The following is a 21,670-nucleotide window of genomic DNA, read 5'->3' on the forward strand; positions in this document are numbered from 1 at the left end:
TTATTTCACCAGAACCGGGTCTAGGGTCCCGTTGAGTTTACCATAAACAATGTAGGCACCGGACACTTGAATATCTTTTCCAATGCTTTAATGAATGTAAATTGAAGGAAGTAGCAGAAAAGAGGTAGAAGGAAAGCTGCAGGGAAGCTCAAATACCTTTTCTTAATGTTCTTTGTGTAGCATCAGGGATTGAAAACTTGTAGCTGAACATACTCTCTCTGTAGAGTTGAATCTTTGCCCGCCTGGATAGGTTTCTCTCACTAACCTAGCAGCCAGTACGCGACACAAACAAAAGTCTCTGCCACAGACTTGATTGAAACAAAACCCGTATGATCCTCTGCCACAGGATGTATTGGTTTATGATGACCAACGAAACACAGCACTAGGACCTTTAAGCCAACCCGGCAGTACTATGCGGTAGGATTACTTTAGGATACGTCCTCCAACCGAGTCACCAGGCCCTTCTCCAGACCAGCATTCTGCATGATCCTTCCATGACGGGTCCTCCCCTGGGATCTTCTCGGTTGTCCAGCTTTTTCACACAGGATAGACAGCTCAGGACCATTCCTCTGCCGCTGTGGTAGGCCCCAGACAAGCCTCTGGGCCCACCCACACGCCGCAGCGCCGTGGGCCTCCAGATCGGAGGACCACGAGGTGGTACTCTTAGCGCATACCTGTCGGCCAGGAGGGCCAGCAGGTGGACGGAAAACAAACCCTAAACATGGCGTCTGTCCCATAAATACCCTCTCCCAGAATGCAACTCGGAGGACCACCTCCACTGAGTTATCTCCGGGACAGAGGAGCACTCATACACTTCAACGTGTTGCCTTTCCAACACCGACCCATGGTGACAACGACACCCGCAGGCACAGTGTGAAACTACATGCAACTCAGCCGAGCTGGAACAGAGGCAAATCTGACTATGTATGAACAGATAACCCACTAAATTTACCTATCAGCAGTAGATTAAAGATCTACCAGCGCTACAAATACGTATCCTGTGACATAATGTTTTATGTTTATTTTATTCATTTAATTTATTATATATTTGTATTTGTTTACATTTATAATATTTGTTATTACTATTTATATATAGTTTTATTACTTTATGTTTTTTTGTGGCTGGTTCACATTCCTGTGTGATTCACATGCAGTTCTGTGTGGTGCCATTTCAGCCCATTCGTTTTGAATAGGCTGAAATTGTACCATACCAAAAGTAATGCACACACTACTTTTGGGAACTCACTGTAACCTGGGTTTGTGGTGTCATTAAAACGGACCTTCTTTCCATCTTTCCATCTATTAAATCTTCTGCCCTTGTTGTGTTAACTTTGGATAGTAAAACATTTTTTTTTCTGCCAGTAAATTCCTTATACAGCCCACTTCCTGTTTCTTGTCTGGTCATTGGCCTAGGCTTATGACATGATGCACAGCTCTCTCTCTCACTCTCCTGAGAGTTTGCCAGGAAGGGAGGGGGGATGAGTAATAAGAGGGCCAATGAGAGCTGCAGAGCTGGAGGTGTTCCTCTGTGTGTCTGTGTTATTCCTGCTGCCCACAGTTAAAATGGCTGCAGCCAGACTCAGTGGTTGGAGACTTCTGCAGCATATTTGGCAAGTACAGAATCACAGTATATATAAAATCATATGCAAAGTGAAAGTCAAGAAATTTAAGAAACTATGGATCCCTTGGGTAAAACACCATCTGCCCCCTGACTTCAATGAGCCTTTACTTATGCCTTGGTAGTACAGTCCACCTACCTATGCAGGCCTTGTTTCCCGCTCCTCTTGCATATCCACTTTTTCTTTTTTTCTACTGAATTAGCGGATCCCCTGGCTGGGAGCCACGGAACCCCCACCCCTCTTCATCCCTCTCCTCCCATTTTTCCCATTTCTCTCTTTATTTCTACTCTATGCTGACCTCAATGAGACATCGTACGTTGGGCCCCCTGATCGCCTATGTTAAGGTTGGAACTAGGGCGAACTCTCATTCATGACTGCTCACTGCTTACAATTTATGTATGTTACGAACTTTTGTCGACAATACATGAAGTATGGGGACCTCTTGTACCCTATATATCCCTATCCCGGAGGTCAAACTCCTGCATTGAACTATATTTTCCTGGGACGGATCAGAAGAGACCCCTCCTTAGGGGCATGTTCCCATTAGGGGTGGACAGGTAGAGCGAGACCTCTTTTAACATCCCTTAAGATCACACATGTTTGATCGCACGGTTTCCCTTTCCTCCCTATTTCCTACAGAATTCCCTATCACACATTAGCCATTACATGTACAGCACTCGATTCCAACCGACCGTTTATATTTCCTGTACCTAATTACACCATTTCTGATGTTCTCTCATTGAGTGTTCTAAGTCTGGTGTCTTTTCTATGAAACTTCAATAAAAACTTTAAACAAGGAAAAAAAAAAGTGCTTGGAGGGAAGCTTCAGAATGGCAAAGATGTTTTTATTACAAATTATGTGAGCAGACAGCAGTTCCTCATTACCTTAATAATAACACCCATTGCAGATCGCAACACCCACAGGTTTCCCACATTGTCTCCTGGTGTTAACCAGCCCTTATGTTTTATGCTTCCATTTCTGTATTTCAGCTGTTTATTGTGATTTACTATAGGCTGGAGTTGAGCATTACATCAGCCACCTACTGGTCAAGTATGGAATGGAATTTTAGATCTAGAATTTCTGTTTTATATTGTAAGCATTTATTTCTTTTATCCTTTATCGCCTCTGGATATTATTTTTGTGGTACTCAGTGCACCTACCTATTCCAGAAATCACGCAGGTACATTGTTAGGTGAAGAGACTAGAAGACACTTTGCTCTGTAAAGCCGCGTACACACGAGCGGACTTTTCGACCGGACTGGTCAGACGGACAATTCGACCGTGTGTGGGCTTCATCGGACCTGCAACTGACTTTTTCGGTCGAAAATCTGATGGACTTTAGATTTGGAACATGTTTCAAATCTATCCGACGGACTCGAGTCCGGTGGAAAAATCCGCTCGTCTGTATGTTAGTCCGACGGACAAAAACCCCACGCTAGGGCAGCTATTGGCTACTGGCTATCAACTTCCTTATTTTAGTCCGGTCGTACGTCATCACGTACGAATCCGTCGGACTTTGGTGTGATCGTGTGTAGGCAAGTCCGGTCGTTAGAAAGTCCATCAAAAGGCCGTCAAAAATCCGTTGAAAAGACCGTCGGACCTTTGTTGTCGAAAAGTCCGACCGTGTGTACACGGCATAAGTCTGTCAGTCTTACCTTGCTTCTGGACAGGTGAGGTGGCGGCTTTGTCCTGGATTTTTCTGTGTACCGCTCTTCATATTTACTGAGTAACCCTACTTCCTCCTCCTCATCATCCAGAAAAGTCCTCCTGGACATATTTTACCTAAGAGACAATACAAATAATGTGGATAAATGACTGGTAAATAATTTCTTGCATGTGTCCACTCACACCCGCCGGGATCCGGTCCGCTAAAAAGACACGTTTCCCTTCCGTCCAGCGGATCGGATGACAGTTGGATCCATCCGACCACCTTTATAGAGAAAAGCGGGCTGTATCTGCTCTGCATAGCGGACATGGACCTGTCATCTGTCTGCTCAGCGGGTATCAGCAGAGAGATCCCTCGCTGAGCAGGTGGAGTCAATCGTTTACTGGAAAATGTTTATTGTGCTCAATGTGGTAAACTAAATAACACTGAGGGTTTAAACACTACTTTAAGACTCCATTCACAATCGTCCATTTCAATGCACACGCATTTACATTGGACTCAATAGAAAAGCATGAATATGTAATATTGGAAAACACAGGCCCTATGCAGGTGTTAGCGGGATCAGCCCAGATACCTGCTAACACCTGCGTTTTGCCCCTCCGCCCGGCCCAGCCCAGCCCACCCAAGTGCAGTATCGATCGATCACTGTCACTTACAAAACACTAAACGCATAACTGCAGCGTTCGCAGAGTCAGGCCTGATCCCTGCGATCGCTAACAGTTTTTTTGGTAGCGTTTTGGTGAACTGGCAAGCACCAGCCCCAAGCAGCGTCAGGTTAGTGCCAGTACCGCTAACACCCACGCATGCACCGTACACCTCCCTTAGTGGTATAGTATCTGATCGGATCAATATCTGATCCGATCAGATCTATACTAGCGTCCCCAGCAGTTTAGGGTTCCCAAAAACGCAGTGTTAGCGGGATCAGCCCAGATACCTGCTAGCACATGCGTTTTGCCCCTCCGCCCGGCCCAGCCCAGCCCACCCAAGTGCAGTATCGATCGATCACTGTCACTTACAAAACACTAACAGTAACACTTGGTGATGTGGCGAGTCCCATAAGTGCAGTTCAAGCTGGTGAGGTGGCAAGCACAAGTAGTGTCCCGCTGCCACCAAGAAGACAAACAGGCCCATCGTGCCCATAATGCCTGCCTGCTGCATTCGCCAATCTTAATTGGGAACCCACCGATTCTGCAGCACCCGTACTTCCCCTATTCACATCCCCAACCAAATGGAGTCGGCTGCATGGGAGGCATTTTTATGTCCTCCGAGTACCCCTACCCAACGACCCCCCCCCCCCAAAAAAGATGTCGTGTCTGCAGCAAGCGCGGATATAGGCGTGACACCCGCTATTATTGTCCCTCCTGTCCTGACAATCCTGGTCTTTGCATTGGTGAATGTTTTGAACGCTACCATTCACTAGTTGAGTATTAGCGTAGGGTACAGCATTGCACAGACTAGGCACACTTTCACAGGGTCTCCCAAGATGCCATCGCATTTTGAGAGACCCGAACCTGGAACCGTTACAGTTATAAAAGTTACAGTTACAAAAAAAAGTGTAAAAAAAAAAAAAAAAAAAAAAAAACACAAACAAAAATATAAAATAAAAAAAAATAGTTGTTGTTTTATTGTTCTCTCTCTCTCTATTCTCTCTCTATTGTTCTGCTCTTTTTTACTGTATTCTATTCTGCAATGTTTTATTGTTATTATGTTTTATCATGTTTGTTTTTCAGGTATGCAATTTTTTATACTTTACCGTTTACTGTGCTTTATTGTTAACCATTTTTTTGTCTTCAGGTACGCCATTCACGACTTTGAGTGGTTATACCAGAATGATGCCTGCAGGTTTAGGTATCATCTTGGTATCATTCTTTTCAGCCAGCGGTCGGCTTTCATGTAAAAGCAATCCTAGCGGCTAATTAGCCTCTAGACTGCTTTTACAGGCAGTGGGAGGGAATGCCCCCCCCCCACCGTCTTCCGTGTTTTTCTCTGGCTCTCCTGTCTCAACAGGGAACCTGAGAATGCAGCCGGTGATTCAGCCAGCTGACCATAGAGCTGATCAGAGACCAGAGTGGCTCCAAACATCTCTATGGCCTAAGAAACCGGAAGCTACGAGCATTTTATGACTTAGATTTCGCCAGATGTAAACAGCGCCATTGGGAAATTGGGGAAGCATTTTATCACACCGATCTTGGTGTGGTCAGATGCTTTGAGGGCAGAGGAGAAATCTAGGGTCTAATAGATCCCAATTTTTTCAAAAAAGAGTACCTGTCACTACATATTGCTATCATAGGGGATATTTACATTCCCTGAGATAACAATAAAAATGATTTAAAAAAAAAAAAATGAAAGGAACAGTTTAAAAATAAGATAAAAAAGCAAAAAAATAATAAAGAAAAAAAAAAAAAAAAAAGCACCCCTGTCCCCCCTGCTCTCGCGCTAAGGCGAACGCAAGCGTCGGTCTGCAATTGCACCATGCATGTGAGGTATCACCGCGAAGGTCAGATCGAGGGCAGTAATTTTAGCAGTAGACCTCCTCTGTAAATCTAAAGTGGTAACCTGTAAAGGCTTTTAAAGGCTTTTAAAAATGTATTAATTTTGTTGCCACTGCATGTTTGTGCGCAATTTTAAAGCATGTCATGTTTGGTATCCATGTACTCGGCCTAAGATCATCTTTTTTATTTCATCAAACTTTTGGGCAATATAGTGTGTTTTAGTGCATTAAAATTTAAAAAAGTGTGTTTTTTCCACAAAAAAATGCGTTTGAAAAATCGCTGTGCAAATACTGTGTGAAAAAAAAAAATGAAACACCCACCATTTTAATCTGTAGGGCATTTGCTTTAAAAAAATATATAATGTTTGGGGGTTCAAAGTAATTTTCTTGCCAAAAAAAATATTTTTTCATGTAATCAAAAAGTGTCAGAAAGGGCTTTGTCTTCAAGTGGTTAGAAGAGTGGGTGATGTGTGACATAAGCTTCTAAATGTTGTGCATAAAATGCCAGGACAGTTCAAACCCCCCCAAATGACCCCATTTTGGAAAGTAGACACCCCAAGCTATTTGCTGAGAGGCATGTCGAGTCCATGGAATATTTTATATTGTGACACAAGTTGCGGGAAAGAGACAAATTTTTTTTTTTTTTTTTTTCTTGCACAAAGTTGTCACTAAATGATATATTGCTCAAACATGCCATGTGAATATGTGAAATTACACCCCAAAATACATTCTGTTGCTTCTCCTGAGTACGAGGATACCACATGTGTGGGACTTTTTGGGAGCCTAGCCGCGCACGGGACCCCGAAAACCAATCACTGCCTTCAGGTTTTCTAAGGGCGTAAATTTTTGATTTCACTCTTCACTGCCTATCACAGTTTCGGAGGCCATGGAATGCCCAGGTGGCACAAAACCCCCACAAATGACCCCATTTTGGAAAGTAGACACCCCAAGCTATTTGCTGAGAGGTATAGTGAGTATTTTGCAGACCTCACTTTTTGTCACAAAGTTTTGAAAATTGAAAAAAGAAAAAAAAAAATTTTTTCTGGACTTTCTTCATTTTCAAAAACAAATGAGAGCTGCAAAATACTCACCATGCCTCTCAGCAAATAGCTTGGGGTGTCTACTTTCCAAAATGGGGTCATTTGGGGGGTTTTGTGCCATCTTGGCATTTTATGGCCTTCCAAACTGTGATAGGTAATGAGGAGTGAAATCAAAAATGTATGCCCTTAGAAAAGCATTTCAAATGTATTACAAATATCTGTAAACAGTATCAATGGTTGATATATGGATGTAAGATTAATATGTTGGTGTAATCCATCAATATAAAAATAATCTTAGTAATGTTTCCTGATAAAAGGCACACACTATAATTATAGGGTTATATACTGTAGAACAGGTGGGAAATGTCATGACTCACTTTCCATGTGACAAGCTGATTTCAGTGACAAAGTTCCATCATTAAACAACTGCCTAAGCACATGATCAGTGAGAAACAATTTACCATGAGCATCCTCCACCTGTAGGGAAGATGAAAGTATAGTTGTTTAAAGAAAGTCAGATAGACTACATTCATTTAAGGTGGAACTAAAGGCAAACCTTTTTTTACATTTGTTTTCAGAGCACAATAAACGTGACAGGTTCTCTTTATTAAGACATTAGACAGGGTCTACTAGATGCCCAATGCCTCCCCTGCACTCCATTGAATTACTGAAGCACAGATTGCTTGTGGGTTCATTGACCTAAGGGACGATCAGTGAATAGATGTTTGCTGATGTCCCTCGGCTGTACCCATCCCACAGGTAGGGGCAGCAGGGCACAGGATACATGGCTGGGGGTCAGGTGGGCACATCCCAGAGTGTGCATAAGCTTAAAGTTTATTGAATCACCATCATCAGAAAGCTAGCAGTATTTAAAGGCCCGTGCTGCTGCTAATATAAGCTTTAAATCTGAGGTCCACCAGTCCCCCTTATTAGCTTTGTTGCTCTTCTCTGGATTCTCTCCAGTTCCAGCACATCCTTCCTGAGGTCTGAAGACTAGAACTGGATGGCATACTCAGAGTTTTGTGAAGTGGTACAATTGTAATTGTAGGTGTGAAGGCCTGATTCACACCTACGGACGTTGCATTTTGCATATTCCAGGTGCATTTTGCGTTTTTAACCACTTCAATACCAGGCACTTTCGCACCTCCCTGCCCAGGCCAATTTTCAGCTTTCAGCGCTGTCACTTTTTAAATGACAATTGCGCGGTCATGCTACACTGTACCCAAACTAACTTTTTATAATTTTATTGCCACAAATAGATCTTTCTTTTGGTGGTATTTGATCACCTCTGCGGTTTTTATTTTTTGCTAAACTAATAAAAAATACTGAAAATTTTGAAAAAAAAAAGTGTTTCTTTGTTTTTGTTATAAAATTTTGTAAATAAGTTAGTTTTCTCCTTCACTGATGGGCACTGATAAGGCGGCACCGATGAGGTGGCACCAATGAGATGGCACTGATGGGCACTGATAGGCAGCACTAATGGGCATGGATAGGCAGCACTGATGGGCACTGAAGGGCTGCACTGATGGGTACTTATGGGTGGAACTGATAGACTGCACTGCTGGGCACTGATAGGTGGCACTGATGGGCACTGATAGATTTCACTGATAGGCATCACTGGTAGCACTGGCAGGCATTTTCCATTGGCACTGATTAGCAGCTGCCTGGGCACTGATTGGCAGCTGCCTGGGCACTGATTGGCATTTCCCTGGTGGTCTAGGGTGGCATACCTGGTGGTCCAGTGTGGTGGCCAACCCTGGTGGTCCTGGCGGCATCCTGGTGGTCCTGGGTGGCATCCGAGGGGGGCTACGCTGATAAACAATCAGCACAGACCCCCCCTGTCAAGAGAGCAGGCGATTGGCTCTCCTCTACTCGCGTCTGTCAGACGTGAGGGAGGAAAAAACGATCAACAGCCTTTTCCTGTTTACATCATGATCAGCCGTGATTGGACACGGCTGATCACGTGGTAAAGAGTCTCTGACAACGTTTTATGACGTCCGGTCAGGATATCGCAACCACTTTGCCGACATCATTTTACTATATGGCGGGCGGCAAGTGGTTAAATACACATTTTTGGTCCATTGAAGTCTATGGAACCAAAAACCAGAAAAAAAATCCCTGTCCCTTTCCATAAAATGCACAGATGTGAACTACATCCATAGGAACCCATAGTAAATGGACTGTAGTGTGTTTCTGCAAAACTAAAAACGCACTAAAAAATGCATAGGTGTGAACCAGGCCTAATAGTCTGCTAGATTTGCTTACTGCAGCTTGGTATTGCATGCTTTTACTGAGCCTCTGATCTACTAGAACCTCCAGATCCATCCTGGATTCCCCCAGGGGTTCCCACCCTAGCAAGTAACCTGCATTCAGATTTTTAGCCCCGAAATGCATTACTTTTCCTTTATTCAATATTAAGCCCCATCTGCCATAAAGCTGCCCACCCCTCTATGTTATCGATTAAAGTCTATGTAAAGGCAAGTTTTTATATTTTTGTCATTTTTAATGGATTGGGGGAAGGGTTGGAGGTTGTGTCAGGTTTTTATTGCTGTATGTGTCCCTATTGGATTCCTCCTTTCCATTTGTCCTGCATTACCACCTAGACAGAACGGGTCTGATAATCTTTAGAACTTTAGAGTTGTCACCAGAGTGAGAAATAAGAGTAAATCCTCCAATTGGAAGGCCTGTTCCTGTGACAACTCTCAGATTCGGGAATTAAATTTACTTTAGAGAGATTTTGTCTCATTCCCTGTTGCTTCCCAAGAACAGGAAGTGAAGGGAAATCTCCCCAGCAGAACACAGACAGCAAAAAAAAAAAAAAAACACGAGAGGATTTGAATCTTTTCCTACTCAATCCAAATATAAAGGAAACAAGGTTTGGGCTGTTTATACCTCCCAACTGACATCATCCCAATGGGGGATGTCGAGTCGGGGTACACGATTCTTATTTATTTGGGGTGCTGCGTAGTAATTTCCATTTTAATTCTCAGAATTTCCAGTCAGAGGAAGAAGGTGAAGGCACCAAATCCAAAGAGGGAGTTGTCTAAATTTCCCATTGAAACGGATTTGGTGTCCCCACCATCATCTGTTCACTTCTTAACTAACATTCAATTAGTAGAATGTCTTTCACAATGTAACTTTCTCTTTCCATATACTAACATCAGACATGTTTGGCCAGATAGTACTATATATAATATATACAGAAGCTGATCTAAACTATGGTTCCTCCAAAGGTTTCTCTAGGTCCCTTGAGCTGTGGTTGGTTGACCTCCCATCTGATGGTGTCTGCGTAGTTTTGGGTCCAGTGTCACTTCACACGGCCATCAGCATGACACCAATGATCTTTATGGTGGTCTGTAAATGTAGCATGACTAAGGTACATCAGATGCAATCCTGACCCTTAAACGCTAACTGCTACCCAATCCCCCTCTTTTACCCCAACTTAAGCTTACAAGAAAAAAAACCATTGACACCAATGTTGGAGTGAAAATTGGCAGTCTCGACCCCTTTATTAAAACAATAACAAAACGTAACAAAAAACCTTCCTTAAAAATAGGAAACCAAAATTAATAAAAAAAACACCAGAAAATGAAGATTGCCGATCCTTGGAGGCCCCAATTATATATTTTGTATCTGCGTAAGTACTTACACAGTCCTTAGCCGCACCACACCGGCTCGGGGGACGAACCACATTTACAGTGTGGTATCTGCTGACTTACCAGTTAATCCACCATAACTGGCATTCCACTGGGGACTCCATACCTTAGATGGGTCCCTAATCTGATAAGCATACAGTTTGTTTAAACTGCCTCCAAAGACCCCAACCGTAATACCATGAAACAACATACATAAGCCAAACCACTCCGATTGTAGGGCGGGGACGAGCGGGAACGTTCTTCCCCCACGTATCTTTACTGGATGTCTGAAGTTCTTTTTTCGCCCCTCCCAAATGACCATCCGCACCGATCCCCTAAAAGGTCCCCTTTACTGCACAGTTGTTAACCCTGTCACCTCTAGAGTCCCCTGAGCCCCATGTCATGCTAGCCCTACGCTCATTTTTGTTTTATTTATTTTTTGCTTCGGGCTGTACTTTCTGACCACCATTGTAGGAGGGACATCCTTTCCATTCATCATATGTGTAAGAGGGATAATCTTTCCATTGATCATATATGTAAGAGGGACATTCTTTCCATTGACCACCAATGTAGGAAGGACTTTCTTTCTACTGACCACCATTGTAGGAAGTACATTCTTTCCATTGACCATATATGTAAGAGGAACATTCTTTCCATTGACCATATATGTAAGAGGGACATTCTTTCCATTGATCATATATGTAAGAGGGACATTCTTTCCATTGATCATATATGTAAGAGACATGAAGCGTAAGCTGCAGAGCCGCTCCAAGGCACCCCAATATTTCCTATGTCCTAGCTCGCAAGCCAATCTGCTACCAACCGAATTACAAGAGTTAGGACTACAGATAATATTGGGGTGCCTTGGAAGCGGCTCTGCAGCTTTCGAATGTATTTGCAAATGTGTGCTAATTAAACCCCTGTTTTTTAATGCAAACTGTTAGACAGGATAATTTGGTTGGTAGCAGATTGGCTGGCGAGTTGAGCTGGTTGGTTTTGTTTTGCATGCGATGCCCTTCCATCCATGTGCTATTTGCTGTGAAGGCCAGTTATAGGTGGGGGCAGTGGCCAGTTGTTTTTTACTGATTAATGTAAGAGGGACATTCTTTCCATTGACCACCAATGTAAGGAGTCATCCTTCCCACTGACTCCTATGAAAATTTATTTTTGGGTTCCCCTGGTGTACAAGGGTTGATAAAGGTTGATATACGTTGGAATAAAAAAAGGGCAGAGCAGGTGGCTGCCCTGGGCCCCAGACTACACTCCATGCGTATATATACACGGCCTATACCTGCAAACATTATACCTGCAGCCATAATATGACTCATTTACAGAGACTAGACTTATGGTGTTTTCCACCGCTATCCCATGGCTGAAGGGTGATCTAGTGGTGAAGTATGGGGCGAGATTCCTCACCCTGCTGTCATTCCTCATTATATTTATTATTAGAGAAAGGAAAAAAAAACCTTCACATACAAAGACAATTAAGGTATGACCAATCTTTATTGGAGAAAAATCCATAGAAGGAAATGATTGTCGGGCTTCGGAGAACATCGGAGGTCAGTCGCTGTTATGCTAGGACTCCTCAGAGGCGGGGCCTTTTTACACCCCTAAACCTTCAGATGATTCAGAGGAAGGCGAAAAATCCCCCCCCCCCCCGTCAGATGGGCTCCAAGGGGGGAAAAATTCCTTCCTGACCCCCTAAGGCGATCGGATTGTCCCTGAATCATCAGTCTAGGGTGCCCAGTTTATCTCCTCTACATATGCTATGTATGATGCTATGCAGGGCCGCTGTTAGAAATCACGGGATCCTGTACAGCCTACCTGCTGCCCACCCCCCTCCCCCAACTTACAGGGGGAAGCCACTAACAGCCTGTGTTGTGCTCTCCCCTCCTGTCAGAAGAGTGCTGGTCTATACAGTACATGAGAGAGGATCGCCCTAACTGTAGATAACATTGCACTGTATACACACACCGCCCCCCTATCTCCTCCAAGGGCTGCTAAACTCCCAGCAGCTGGAAATGTGGATAGGGGGTGCTGTGTGTGTGTTCAGTAGGGCATTGTTCTGTCATCTTTCATTTCTCTTCTTCACCGATCCTCCTTCTGTCCGTGTTCCCTTTATGCCCAGGCCCCCTACAGGAGGACCGGTGGTCCCCCACTATTAGCAACCCTGATGCTATGTATGGTGGAATGTATGTTGTATGCATGGTGCTATTTATGGTGCAATATATGCAATAAAACATCAAAGTAATAATAGATGAACCTTGCGAGCCACTTACGGATAAATGCCCAAAAAAATCAAATCAAAATCAAAATCGTGTATAACCAATCCTGTGTAACCAATCAGCTGCAAACACTCAATCACGTTTCATAATCGTGTAAGTGACAAATATAAAAAAATGTGTCTGCGCTAGATAAAAATTATCGTTTCAATAATAAATACAAAAATACGTAAAAAAAAAAAAAAAAAAAAAAAAAATGTTATAGCTAACCAATAAATCAAAAAATAACCATAAGTACATAAATTTGTAAAGTGCTCAGTGCTATATCAAACATGCAGTAAAAGTGCTCAATCAGAAAATAGAATATCAAAAAATTCGATATAAGTGCTCAATCAAAAATTGAATACAATATAAAAGGGAATATCTTCTTGTGAATCTAATAAAGTCCAAAACAATGTGCATCCAAAAATGTAAAAGTGCCCAAAAACATTGTCCATATTCAGTGAAATCCACACATCTTTCCTTCTGAAGGTGTATCACCATAAAACGTGCTAAAGTGTCTTCCAGTGTTCCCCACAAGCATGTATGCTCACCTTCTTGCGTGTGACACAGTGGTTACACTCTGTCAAACCAAGCTTTGGAGACACTCCTGTGCTCTAATGGAAACCGCTGTGTAGATCTCCAATGCTCTCAATCAAGGTTATATATGCAAAAAGAAAAGAGACTCCATAGTGCAACATTGCATGATGTAATAAAACGTTTTATTGAGAAAAGACTAACTCCCCTTGTGGGGGTACTCACATACTGTGGGTGCGTCAGTGCACCATCCTAAACAGATTAAAAACGGCCGATCTCGTGGTATGGCGTGCGGTGCGGTGTGTCATACGAACTCTCCCTCTCTCTTTCTCTTTCTCTGCTGACAGCTCCGTCCAGGCCCCTCCCCTACGCGTGTTCGGCACCGGGATCACGTGCCTTCGGATTCCCCCTGATGAAGGCACGTGATCCCGGTGCCGAACACGCGTAGGGGAGGGGCCTGGACGGAGCTGTCAGCAGAGAAAGCGAAAGAGAGAGGGAGAGTTCGTATGACACACCGCACCGCACGCCATACCACGAGATCGGCCGTTTTTAATCTGTTTTAGGATGGTGCACTGACGCACCCACAGTATGTGAGTACCCCCACAAGGGGAGTTAGTCTTTTCTCAATAAAACGTTTTATTACATCATGCAATGTTGCACTATGGAGTCTCTTTTCTTTTTGCATATATAACCTTGATTGAGAGCATTGGAGATCTACACAGCGGTTTCCATTAGAGCACAGGAGTGTCTCCAAAGCTTGGTTTGACAGAGTGTAACCACTGTGTCACACGCAAGAAGGTGAGCATACATGCTTGTGGGGAACACTGGAAGACACTTTAGCACGTTTTATGGTGATACACCTTCAGAAGGAAAGATGTGTGGATTTCACTGAATATGGACAATGTTTTTGGGCACTTTTACATTTTTGGATGCACATTGTTTTGGACTTTATTAGATTCACAAGAAGATATTCCCTTTTATATTGTATTCAATTTTTGATTGAGCACTTATATCGAATTTTTTGATATTCTATTTTCTGATTGAGCACTTTTACTGCATGTTTGATATAGCACTGAGCACTTTACAAATTTATGTACTTATGGTTATTTTTTGATTTATTGGTTAGCTATAACACTTTTTTTTTTTTTTTTTTTTTTTACGTATTTATTTTTGTATTTATTATTGAAACGATAATTTTTATCTAGCGCAGACACATTTTTTTCTATATGCAATAAAACATACCTGCTTGTTCAGAATTATCATTGGGGCTCATTTACAATATATGCATTGAGCGTTGGCACAGATCAGTGCCCCCCACAGCTCAGTTCCCCCCCGCCCGCTGCATTGATTCCCCTTACTGTCTGGGACCAGTGGTACCTCCCTATTGGTGGCCATGATGGTGCTATGTAGGCATGCTGTTTATGGTGGTATGTATGAAGCTATGTATGGTGGTATATATGGGGTATATATGGTGCTGTGTTTGCAATAAACACACTTACCTGCTTGCATTATCTTTGGGGCTCATTCACAATATATGCATTCAGCGTCTGCACAGATCAGTGCCCCCCCACAGATCAGTGCAGGCTCAACACAAGGACACACAAAAAATAATAATTGTTTTCTATGTGCCCTGTTCACAACATAACTCTGCAGTGATGTGCGGTGCCCAAAAATGCAAACCTTTTTTAAATTTCTAAAAAATATGAAATAGGTGAAGAGTGTGTTGTGTTGTTGTCACTGCCCCTCGGATGGTGGTGATGATGAGGCTCTCTGTTCATGTCACTGCCCCTCGGATGGTGGCGATGAGGTTCCCTGTTGATGTCACTGCCCCTTAGATGGTGGTGACGAGGCTCTCTGTTTATGTCACTGCCTTTTGGATTGTGGTGATGAGGCTCTGTGTTGATGTTGCTGCGCCTCGGATGGTGGCGACGGGGCTCTGCCCTCGAATGGTGGCGACGAGGCTCTCTGTTGATGTCACTTCCTCTCAGATGGTGGCGACAAGGTTCCCTGATGATGTAAGTGCCCCTTGGATGGTGGCAACGAGGTCTGGCTGCAGTATTGCTGTCCTCGGTGGATGGACTGGCTGCAGTATTGTCCTCACTGGATGGACTGGCTACAGCATTTTTGTCCTCGGTGGATGGACTGACTGCAGTATTGTTGTCCTCACTGGATGGACTGGCTGCAGTATTGTTGTCCTCACTGGATGGACTGGCTGCAGTATTGTTGTCCTCGGTGGATGGACTGACTGCAGTATTCTTGTGCTCGGTGGATGGACTGGCTTCAGTATTTTTGTCCTCGGTGGATGGACTGGCAGCAGTATTATTCTCCCCAGTGGATGGACTGGCTGCAGTATTGCTGTCCTCGGTGGATGGACTAGCTGCAGTATTGTCCTCACTGGATGGACTGGCTACAGCATTTTTGTCCTCTGTGCATGGACTGACTGCAGTATTGTTGTCCTCCATAGTCTTAGATTGTACAGTCTTCTGGTCCTCATTGGTGCATGGAGTGACTTGTTTTTGTTCATCCTCGATCATTTTATCCAGTTCAGCCCTACATCCGTTGATGCCACTGCCCCTCGGATGGTGGCGACAAGGTCCTCTGATGATGTAAGTGCCCCTTGGATGGTGGCAACGAGGCTCTCTGTTAATGCCACTGCCCCTTGGATGGTGGCGACAAGGCTTTCTAATGATGTAAGTGCCCCTTGGATGGTGGCAACTATGCTCTCTGTTAATGCCACCGCCTTTCGGATGGTGGCGACGAGGTCTGACTGCAGTAATGTTGTCCTTGGTGGATGGACTGGCTGCAGTAATGTTGTCCTCGGTGGATAGACTGACTGCAGTATTGTTGTCCTCGGTGGATGGACTGGCTGCAGTATTGTTGTCCTCGGTGGATGGACTGGCTGCAGTATTGTTGTCCTCGGTGGATGGACTGTCTGCAGTAATGTTGTCCTTGGTGGATGGACTGGCTGCAGTAATGTTGTCCTCGGTGGATAGACTGACTGCAGTATTGTTGTCCTCGGTGGATGGACTGGCTGCAGTATTGTTGTCCTCGGTGGATGGACTGTCTGCAGTATTGTTGTCCTCGGTGGATGGTCTGACTGCAGTAATGTCCTCAGTGGATGGACTGGCTGCAGTAATGTTGTCCTCGGTGGATAGACTGACTGCAGTATTGTTGTCCTCGGTGGATGGACTGGCTGCAGTATTGTTGTCCTCGGTGGATGGACTGGCTGCAGTATTGTTGTCCTCGGTGGATGGACTGGCTGCAGTATTATTCTCCCCAGTGGATGGACTGGCTGCAGTATTGCTGTCCTCGGTGGATGGACTGGCTGCAGTATTGCTGTCCTCGGTGGATGGACTAGCTGCAGTATTGTCCTCACTGGATGGACTGGCTACAGCATTTTTGTCCTCTGTGCATGGACTGACTGCAGTATTGTTGTCCTCCATAGTCTTAGATTGTACAGTCTTCTGGTCCTTATTGGTAAATGGAGTGACTTGTTTTTGTTCGTCCTCCATCATTTTATCCAGTTCAGCCCTACATCCGTTGATGCCACTGCCCCTCGGATGGTGGCGACAAGGTCCTCTGATGATGTAAGTGCCCCTTGGATGGTGGCAACGAGGCTCTCTGTTAATGCCACTGCCCCTTGGATGGTGGCGACAAGGCTTTCTAATGATGTAAGTGCCCCTTGGATGGTGACAACTATGCTCTCTGTTAATGCCACCGCCTTTCGGATGGTGGCGACGAGGTCTGACTGCAGTAATGTTGTCCTTGGTGGATGGACTGGCTGCAGTAATGTTGTCCTTGGTGGATAGACTGACTGCAGTATTGTTGTCCTCGGTGGATGGACTGGCTGCAGTATTGTTGTCCTCGGTGGATGGACTGTCTGCAGTATTGTTGTCCTCGGTGGATGGACTGTCTGCAGTAATGTTGTCCTCGGTGGATGGACTGTCTGCAGTAATGTTGTCCTCAGTGGATGGACTGTCTGCAGTAATGTTGTCCTCAGTGGATGGACTGGCTGCAGTAATGTTGTCCTCGGTGGATAGACTGACTGCAGTATTGTTGTCCTCGGTGGATGGACTGGCTGCAGTATTGTTGTCCTCGGTGGATGGACTGGCTGCAGTATTATTCTCCCCAGTGGATGGACTGGCTGCAGTATTGCTGTCCTCGGTGGATGGACTAGCTGCAGTATTGTCCTCACTGGATGGACTGGCTACAGCATTTTTGTCCTCTGTGCATGGACTGACTGCAGTATTGTTGTCCTCCATAGTCTTAGATTGTACAGTCTTCTGGTCCTCATTGGTGCATGGAGTGACTTGTTTTTGCTCATCCTCGATCATTTTATCCAGTTCAGCCCTACATCCGTTGATGCCACTGCCCCTCGGATGGTGGCGACAAGGTCCTCTGATGATGTAAGTGCCCCTTGGATGGTGGCAACGAGGCTCTCTGTTAATGCCACTGCCCCTTGGATGGTGGCGACGAGGTCTGACAGCAGTATTGTTGGCCTTAGTGGATGGACTGTCTGCAGTATTGTTGTCCTCGGTGGATGGACTGGCTGCAGTGTTGTTGTCCTCGGTGGATGGACTGACTGCAGTATTGTTGTCCTCGGTGGATGAACTGTATGCAGTATTGTTGTGCTCAGTGGATGGACTGGCAGCAGTATTATTCTCCCCAGTGGATGGACTAACTGCAGTATTGTTGTCCTCGGTGGATGGACAGGCTGCAATATTGTTGTCCTCGGTGGATGGACTGTCTGTAGAACTGTTGTCCTCCATAGTCTCAGAATGTACAGTCTTCTGGTCCTCATTGGTGGATGGAGTGACGTGCATGCCATTGTCCTCCATGGCTGTGTCCTGCACAGTCTTCTGGTCCTTATTGGTAAATGGAGTGACTTGTTTTTGTTCGTCCTCCATCATTTTATCCAGTTCAGCCCTACATCCGTTGATGCCACTGCCCCTCGGATGGTGGCGACAAGGTCCTCTGATGATGTAAGTGCCCCTTGGATGGTGGCAACGAGGCTCTCTGTTAATGCCACTGCCCCTTGGATGGTGGCGACAAGGCTTTCTAATGATGTAAGTGCCCCTTGGATGGTGGCAACGATGCTCTCGGTTAATGCCACCTCCCTTCGGATGGTGGCGACGAGGTCTGACTGCAGTAATGTTGTCCTCGGTGGATGGACTGGCTGCAGTATTGTTGTCCTCAGTGTATAGACTGGCTGCAGTATTGTTGTCCTCAGTGGATGGACTGGCTGCAGTATTGTTGTCCTCAGTGGATGGACTGGCTGCAGTATTGTTGTCCTCGGTGGATGGACTGACTGCAGTATTGTTCTCGGTGGATGGACTGTCTGCAGTATTGTTGCCCTCGGTGGATGGACTGACTGCAGTAATGTTGTCCTCGGTGGATGGACAGGCTGCAGTAATGTTGTCCTCAGTTGATGAACTGGCTGCAGTATTGTTGTCCTCGGTGGATGGACTGGCTGCAGTATTGTTGTCCTCGGTGGATGGACTGGCTGCAGTATTGTTGTCCTCGGTGGATGGACTGGCTGCAGTATTGTTGTCCTCGGTGGATGGACTGGCTGCAGTATTGTTGTCCTTGCTGGATGGACTGGCTTCAGTATTTTTGTCCCCGGTGGATGGACTGGCAGCAGTATTATTCTCCCCAGTGGATGGACTAGCTGCAGTATTGCTGTCCTCAGTGGATGGACTAGCTGCAGTATTGTCCTCCCTGGATGGACTGGCTACAGCATTTTTGTCCTCTGTGCATGGACTGACTGCAGTATTGTTGTCCTCGGTGGATGGACTGGCTGCAGTATCGTTGTCCTCCATAGTCTTAGACTGTACAGTCTTCTGGTCCTCATTGGTGGATGTAGTGACTTGTTTTTGTTCATCCTCCATCATTTTATCCAGTTCAGCCATACATCCGTTGATGCCACTGCCCCTCGGATGGTGGCGACAAGGTCCTCTGATGATGTAAGTGCCCCTTGGATGGTGGCGACGAGGTCTGACTGTAGTATTGTTGGCCTCAGTGGATGGACTGGCTGCAGTAATGTTGTCCTCGGTGGATGGACTGACTGCATTAATGTTGTCCTCGGTGGATGGACTGGCTGCAGTATTGTTGTCCTCGGTGGATGGACTGACTGCAGTAATGTTGTCCTCGGTGGATGGACTGGCTGCAGTATTGTTGTCCTCAGTGGATGGACTGGCTGCAGTATTGTTGTCCTCAGTGGATGGACTGGCTGTAGTATTGTTGTCCTCGGTGGATGGACTGACTGCAGTATTGTTGTCCTCGGTGGATGGACTGACTGCAGTATTGTTGTCCTCGGTGGATGGACTGGCTGCAGTAATGTTGTGCTCCATATTCTCAGACTGTACAGAATCCTGGTCCTCATTGGTGGATGGAGTGACATGCATGTCCTTGTCCTCCATGGTTGGGTCCTGTACAGTCTTCTGGTCCTCATTGGTGGATGGAGTGACTTGGTTTTGTTCTTCCTCCATCATTTTATCCAGTTCAGCCTTACTGATGTATGGAATCCGTATGTAAGGCTGTCTGACCTTGAGATGTTCTTCAATTTGTCCTGGAGGGAGAAGAAAACAGTCCTCTGGATTGGTGATGGTGATTTTGCGGCATCGGAAGGGGCAGATTCTGCCTATGGCAGCCCTGATCCTCTTCCCTATTGCCCTGGCTCCTCCCCTATTAGGGGCAGTAGCGGTGGGCGGGGCATTGGTCGGGTGCTCCCCTGTTATTGGGCGCACGTTCAGTAATAAAACTGAATTTTCTTGGTTGTTCTTCATAAGATTCTTGGCCCTGTAACCATTCTTTCTCAGAAATCGTGTCATTGTTCTCATAGAACGAGTAACACTGCAGAGAGAGAGAGAAATCGCTTCCTGCTTGGTCAGAATACACAAAGCAAGTGAGTTGCAGGTGCTGTGTGATTCTATATGTGGGCACAGGAGGAGGGGCCACACAATGACATCATAGTATGCAGCATAGGTCACATGACCTTGCTGCTGCAGCCAATGGCTGCACCACAACATCTGGTAAACAATGCTATTGGACCATCTATGTCGGGTTTATTTAGGCAATTACTTTATGGATAAAAGAAATATGGGACATCGTTTGCTTATTTTGCATCTGTTTTCTCCATGTTTTCTGTTATGCAGCCCATAATAAAAACATTTTATCCCTGTCTGTAGACTGAAATCACACAGCTTTACCAGCTGGATGGGCTGTTCTATTTTTAACTCCAACTGACAAAAAATTCAAATCTGCCATTCTGGTAATAACTGTCAGTTTAAAAAAAAAAAAAAAATCTTTATTCTGGTGTGTGTGAGGTCAATGTACAAAGATAACACATTACCATTATTGTATAAACATTATTGTTTCATTTTTTTTTTTCGAGATTTCTTTTACGGAAATGTATTAATCACTGGGGGGGGGGGTTATTATTTGCTATAAAAAGGGAGAAGAAAAAAAACAATTTCTTTTTACTTTCCATTATAAATCATTGTAAATAATAAGGAATTGAAAACTCTCTCTAAGTTTTTTTTGTTTTTAATTTGTAACTTGACCACTTGTTAATGATGGATTCTCACCTCCTATTGGAACCTAAGAGATACTCATCTTTATTGACCGTGGCCTGTGTCTCTCTGACCATTCCTCCCCCAATTTCATGTCTTCCTTATCCATCCCTAATTAGGTTGTGGAAGATTTCCTCATTTGATCATCTCTGTATAAATTTAGTTGTGCCCATGGGGGGGGGGGGGCAGTCATTTTTGCAGCTTTGAGTAATTTTTCTGCAGGAGTAATTAGCAGTTTAACAGCTTCAGCCCCGGAAGATTTTACCCCCTTCCTGACCAGAGCACTTTTTTTGCGATACGGCACTGCGTCGCTTTAACTGACAATTGCGCGGTCGTGTGACGTTGCACCAAAACAAAATTGACGTCCTTTTTTCCCACAAATAGGGCTTTCTTTTGGTGAAATTTGATGCGTTTGTTATTTTTTGGGGGATATTTATTATAGCAAAAAAAGAGCAACAATTTTGAAAAAAAAAAGCAATATTTTTGTAGAAGAATACATATCGCCCTAAACTGAGGAAAAAAATCGTTTTTTTATATATTTTATATATATATATATGATTTTCTTTTTACTTAATTTCTACCAGGTGTTTAGATTCATGTGGGAGCAGAAATAATAATACCTCTGCTAACATTCATGACATTTGACCAAGGGACCCGCACCTTCTCTACTCAAAGGCAACACACACTTTACTAAAGTGGATTTAATTTTGACTTAACCATATATGACCCGTGCATGGGCCACCTTTATGCCATCTGTCTGTTATTTGTCAATCACATGTATGTGTGTTTAAACACACCAATAAAAAGATTTACAAATACAAAAAAAAAAAAAAAAAAAATAAAAGTTTT

At 44.5% G+C, this 21,670-nt stretch overlaps 1 protein-coding gene across 1 annotated transcript in view; it reads right to left on the minus strand.

Moving 5' to 3' along the window:
* The window catches only part of ATP7B (ATPase copper transporting beta), a 158,042-nt gene that overhangs the window by 104,628 nt on the left and 31,744 nt on the right, over positions 1–21,670 (minus strand). The window contains exon 2 of the mRNA XM_073613247.1: positions 3,276–3,402. Within this exon, the coding sequence (XP_073469348.1) occupies positions 3,276–3,395 (120 nt within the window). The 5' untranslated portion in view covers positions 3,396–3,402. The remainder of the gene's footprint in view (positions 1–3,275; positions 3,403–21,670) is intronic.

This window comes from Aquarana catesbeiana, linkage group LG02 (assembly GCF_042186555.1).
Source record: "Aquarana catesbeiana isolate 2022-GZ linkage group LG02, ASM4218655v1, whole genome shotgun sequence".
Lineage (NCBI taxonomy): Eukaryota > Metazoa > Chordata > Amphibia > Anura > Ranidae > Aquarana > Aquarana catesbeiana.